The sequence below is a fragment of the Atta cephalotes genome (assembly GCF_000143395.1).
Source record: "Atta cephalotes unplaced genomic scaffold scaffold00034, whole genome shotgun sequence".
Classification (NCBI taxonomy): domain Eukaryota; kingdom Metazoa; phylum Arthropoda; class Insecta; order Hymenoptera; family Formicidae; genus Atta; species Atta cephalotes.
This window is the reverse complement of record NW_012130098.1, coordinates 1,307,336-1,313,335: the sequence shown is the minus strand read 5'-3', so window position 1 is coordinate 1,313,335 and position 6,000 is coordinate 1,307,336. Positions and strand designations below refer to the sequence as shown.

Sequence of the window (6,000 nt, the reverse complement as noted above, 5' to 3'; positions counted from 1 at the left end):
CCGAAACACGCCTGCGGGACCGAATATATCGATTCTGAACTATCTGAAATCTAGTTTCGTGAGAAACCCGATAATCTAAAACTTTCATGCGTGTGCTCGTTGTTCATCGAACTTCTCGATATAATACGCAAACGTTTATTTTATTGGATTGGAGAAAGTATACGGCAAGCAAAGATAATTACTATTTACGAGAAAGTTAGATATAAAAGTTGCTAATTAATGTTTATTTTTTACAAATAAGTTTTTTCATAAAAATTTTCCTTGAATACTTTTTGCACTCACTTTGTATGATAAATTCAGATATAAGAAGAATGAGGAAGTATTTGTAAACACTAAAATGTCTTTAAAAACATTTCGTAATGCTTGAAAGTAAGAATGCATTGTAATACATAAATGTTGGCTATTATGTATTGGCATGTTAGCGTAATATAACGACGTTAGAATAACTGAACAAATAATTCTATAATTATACAATTATTAGAATTCGCCATCTAATATCGAAGATATTAAGAGAGACCATTATATCTACACTAGTCATAATATCATTCTCTTTATTATTCATTAATTCTTTATTATTCATTATAACATAGTTATACTAAACCCAGGCAGACATAATTTTGAAATTACCATTAAAATTTTGAAGCCTTCTGTGATTTTCATGAGACTGAAATATAATAGACGTAAATGAATATATTTGCTTTTCATGTTAAACAGTTTGACGCAATAATTAGGTGGCGGATTAAATTTTGATACAATCCAAATATGACCTATGCGTCGTGCAAACGTGTAGGAGACAGGTCCTCTTTTCCATAATGTGGTCGAGCAGAAATCAGCGAGAAACAGAGAAAGGCAGATAACGATAGCGATTACTCTACTTGAAAGAGCAGTCGCGGAGGAGAACGTAGTTGAAAACGGGACTGACGTCTATTGTTTTCTCTGACGACGGTATATCTGATGATTGTTCCTCGAGATGTGCATATGACGTCAAAATTCGCGTAGTTGTTAGATTTATAATTTATATATGAACTCAAAGACAGAGAAGAATCGCGTCATACATTGATTAAAAATAAATCCGTGAGGAAATTGAGTTTTTCACATCTGTATATATCTCGGTGCTCTCTTCTTATTCCAATAAGAAAGAAATAAAATAAAATAATTTTTAACCAAAAAAATATAATTTACGAAATATTACAAACTAGTATTCTTTTCTATTTTCATAATGTTATGATTTTAGTTTTATTACTACGTAATAATAATTGTATAAGAATTTTATAATAATTTTTCTCTCTTGAAATCATCTTTGAAATGTACAAATATACATATAAAAATTTATAGAAAAAGTAATATGATGTAAAAAATAAAATTATCTAAAAAGTATATTTTATCTAATTTAATGAATTGACTTCTTCAAAATTATATCTACAATAATTGCTGATAACAAAGATATTATTTTGATATAAATAAGATTCCATCATATAGATATGTTCATTGCAATGAAAATGTATAATATATATATCTATGTATCTGTTACACGTTTAGACTTTTAAACATATGATGAAAAAAAAACCTGAGTAATCTTTACAAAATAATTCTTCATTCGTTTCATTCGATACGTCAAGGCGACACCGAACAAAGGAGCTAATATAAACGGACTGAACAAGCAACAAGCTCGATACCTTTAATATGCATACCGCGGCTTGTTTACATTTGTTTATTCGCGATACGAGCTATGAAACACGTTGCCATCGTGTTGTTTCCCAGATTCTACGCATGTTCATTCTATAAGACAAAACAAAACATTGTCGTCCTAGTATTTAAAATTTCTTGTGTATCTTCATTTCATATTTTTACGTAAATAAAATTTTATCGTTAACTATTTATTTTAAAAAATTCCACATAAAAATGTACGTGATTTAATTTTTTATCAAATATTTTTGTAGTCTACATATGAATACGTAATAAATTAATTTAAAAGTAAATTATAAAATACTAGGTAAAAATATTTCCTTGCTTATAGAATGCCGACAGATGTGACCGGGGGCCCAGGACTCGCAGTAGTGGCAGGGGATGTTCTTACCCTGCGAGGCACAGGACTTGCTGCTGCAGAAACGTGGGCTCTCCTCTGCCAAGCAGCCCAGGCCCTCCAGGATCTTTTTCTTTCAAGTAAGTAAAAAATTACGTATTTTATTATATATAATCCATTATTCGTGATGAAATATTTCTATATAATTCAGACACGTTGTTTTTAAAAATAAGAAGAAATCAAGCAACAATAAAAATAGATGTCTCTGATAAACTATTATCACTAATAATTAATATTTCACATAAATATATTTATTGTTCCAATTTTTATATCTTTAAAGAAAAAAATAATCTCTCACGTGTTATTACTATATTTCAAGCATTATTAATATACAAGTAATAAATAATAAATTATAGTTCACTCGTTTTATACAAAGCAAATTATGTATATAAAAGTCAATGATCGAGCATAAAAAGGAACTTATAAATAATTAAATTTTTTTGTATTTATTAAATACAACGTAACGTGAACGTTACGGACCATAGGTCTTTCTTCAGCATATATGAAATTTCTCTTAATGTATATATAATAATAATTATATGTTTTAATTGTTATCGAATAACGGATATATAAATTTGAAAAAAAAATGCGGACTAAATTTTAGTAAAAAAAAATTCCGGTACCGGGAATCGAACCCGAGCCTCCTGGGTGAAAGCCAGGTATCCTAGCCACTAGACCATACCGGATTATACTGAACGTATGTACAAATTGACTACTAGAAATGAGAAAACATTCGTACTAAATATATGATAAAAATTATATAATAAATATTTCATTATATAAATTGTTTTTAACAATATCAAAAAAAAATTTCCTGATTATAAAAATTTAATAAAAAAATTTATTCTTTTTTAAATCTAATAAAAAATTGATTTAGTTTTTCTGTCTTCATTTTTCGTATTTTTTTATATAAAAAAGTTCTCATAATTTTAATTCTCGTAATATTTATTGTTGAAAATGCATGTAAAATATGATCGTCATATTTTACGTATATTGTTGACCTTGTTACTCATTCCTCTTTCATATTTCCTACTTGGGACTTACACGGATCTTTTCTGCTTTCGAGAGCATAAAGCAGCCGAAGATGATCCGTCCACAAATCCTGGAGGCTTTTCAGAAAATATTGGTCGAGTTCGTCACGAGCTTTCACTACATGTGACAACACAGCTTAACATGTTCCAAATACGAAATATTGATATGAAACTTCATCGTGACTGTATCTCGACATTCAAAAGGAGAATCAAAAAAATAAAATTTGTGAATGCAACAAGAAAATTTAACAAAGATCAATAATAAAAACAAAGAGTGATAGGAATTGACACAGAAGATGCGTATTTAGCTTAATAAATACATTTAATTTTAACGACAATTATATATAAAATTGCAAAAATAGAAACAGTGACGCACTATCACGATGAAGTATCACTATTTTTTATCTTTACATCTTTAGGTTGTCGTCGCGTTGTTAAAATTATAAATACGTATCGTCTTCTACGTCGACTCCTATTGTCCATTTTATTTTTGTTATTGTACTTTTTGAATTTCCTTCAATAGTTCAATTTTAAATTCTTACAATCGATAAAATTGTATTGCGAATGAAAAATTTATTGATAATTATCAATGTCTCTTAATTTTATATCACTATACTGTTATGTCAATTTAAACAGAGAATAGCATTTTAATCTCAATATTTGTTATTATTGAAATATTATAATAAATTCCAGAATTTCTGAACAGTAGATACAAAATTTTATTTTGCAACACTCATTAATGATAAAAAGCTAATATCGCCCGTGATATCATTTCATAAAAATATTGCTATTTACATTTTCAATCCCTTCGACATCGATATAAAATATCCCATATGAAAAAAATCCGTATTTTTGGTGGAAACAACGAAATGTTACGCACAAAAATATTTTCGCTAAATACATTGATGTTCTCACGAACATATTTCGTCGTCAACAATAATTATTATATATAATACGCACGATTATGCCAGTCTTCTCTTTATTTATATTTATTTATATTTAAGATGCCCGAAGGATCAAAACGAGATACAATATCATTATCTGACAAGGCAATTTTCTTATAATATCTTCTTCTATTCAATTTATTTCACGCATCGACAGCCATCACAAAAAATGCCTTCTGTATGACAAGATGCGCTATAAAAATCGTATCCATCCACCTCATCTATCCGCTGGCGCCAAAAATCCTCGGCGATCGAGTTACGTGATTGATGATGCATCAAAGACTTAAGTAAAGCCTTTTTCCCTCCTAAGAAAGAAAAACAACGAAAGTTCATTTATCGAATTAAGCCATTAATTCTATCTTCTATTCGTATCGTGTAATTTGCATTACGTAATCAATTTGTCGTAGCATTTATCGTTTGGTACAATAATACAAAATATAAAGCAGACATACATAAATTTTTCTAATAAAATAGAATATGCAATTGCATAAATTAAAACATGCAATAGAATACGTAATAAAATAGAATATACAATTCGATGTCCCGGCAGCGAACATTAATCACGGGCATCTATTGTACACTTCATCATTACGCTTAATTATATATCTTATTACGCAATTAATAACACGTATACCAATTTATTGATTATCATGCGAATAGGTGGGAATTGCACGACTGCATTTTGTGTATGATCGTATGTTTGCTTTGCAAATAAATCACGAAATACGTAAATTCCATCCAATTCCATTTCTAGCTCTTTTATCACGCAGCCATTTTTATTATGCCCAGCGGGAAGCTGATGCCCCAGCGACTATATTATAATACCATTTCATAATAGCGCGATCAGAGAAACCGCAATGCGCTCGTTAACTAAATTCATTAATATTTCGCGCCGTTTTTTCCTTGTGGAAAAATTCACAATGCATCTGGCGCCGTATACACGTCATATACCATATCGCTGCTCTCTGTCGATTCACGTTCCCTGTGGCGATGAGTAAATTTATCATTCGTGCGAGATTAACACACTTTTGAGATGTACATTAATGCGAGAATTACGTTGCTGCGAGCAAAATGAAGATGGCTCGACTTAGTGCGACGCAAGACAAACATATTTCTCGTGATATAAAATAATATCTTTAGATATGAGACATGTATGAGAATTGTATCAGGAGAAAATTCGCGATTTGTTCATCTAAATTTAAATTTCTTAATTTAAACGTAAAATTTGTTTGTCTATGTTTAAATCGGTATAGTGATGAGAAACTGCTAACGGAATCCAAAATGGAATATTATGGACGATGCATTCCAGGAAGATCAATAATATTGAATCTGGACAAAGGACAAAGGCTAAGAGGTCGGTTCAACCGCGAGCATCGCGACGATTACGACGCTCTCTAAGCAAAGTCAAACGTCAGACAGGCGTCAATGTTAAATATTCAATAATCACAAACCATGTCGAGAGAGGGACGTCAAAGACAAGCTGTTAATCGAGTAATCGACGATGCTGTCGCAGAATTAATCGCATCATCGAGCAAAGTTACTGTTACGGCAATTAACTTATCCGTAAAGTTGTCCTTATAGATTGAACAATTTTCCTACATAAATATAGAACACACGTATACACACGCACACACACACACACACACGCACGCACGCACGCACACACACACACACACGCGCGCGCGCGCGCACACACACACACACACACACACACACACACACACACACACATACATACATTTTGCGGTATTATTTTTAATGAGATATATCTGTAACAGAATCACTCTCGAATTATTTTCTCATTACTCCTGTATGAAATCTAGAAATATATATATATATATTTATCTCGAATCTGCTGTACTGTAATCCGATATAACTTATTGCCTTATAACATGTTATAAGGCAATAATAATAAATAATTTTGATGATGTACAATTATGAA

At 30.6% G+C, this 6,000-nt stretch overlaps 1 protein-coding gene and 1 non-coding gene across 2 annotated transcripts in view; one reads left to right on the top strand and one right to left on the bottom strand.

Moving 5' to 3' along the window:
- The first annotated feature begins 2,018 nt into the window (after positions 1 to 2,018).
- The window catches only part of LOC105621569, a 47,422-nt gene continuing 43,440 nt past the window's right edge, over positions 2,019 to 6,000 (top strand). Inside the window, exon 1 of the mRNA XM_012203040.1 lies at positions 2,019 to 2,163. Coding sequence (XP_012058430.1) covers positions 2,019 to 2,163 — 145 coding nt within the window. The remainder of the gene's footprint in view (positions 2,164 to 6,000) is intronic.
- On the bottom strand, positions 2,698 to 2,769 carry Trnae-uuc. The gene has a single exon. It is a non-coding gene; the product is annotated as a tRNA-Glu (tRNA).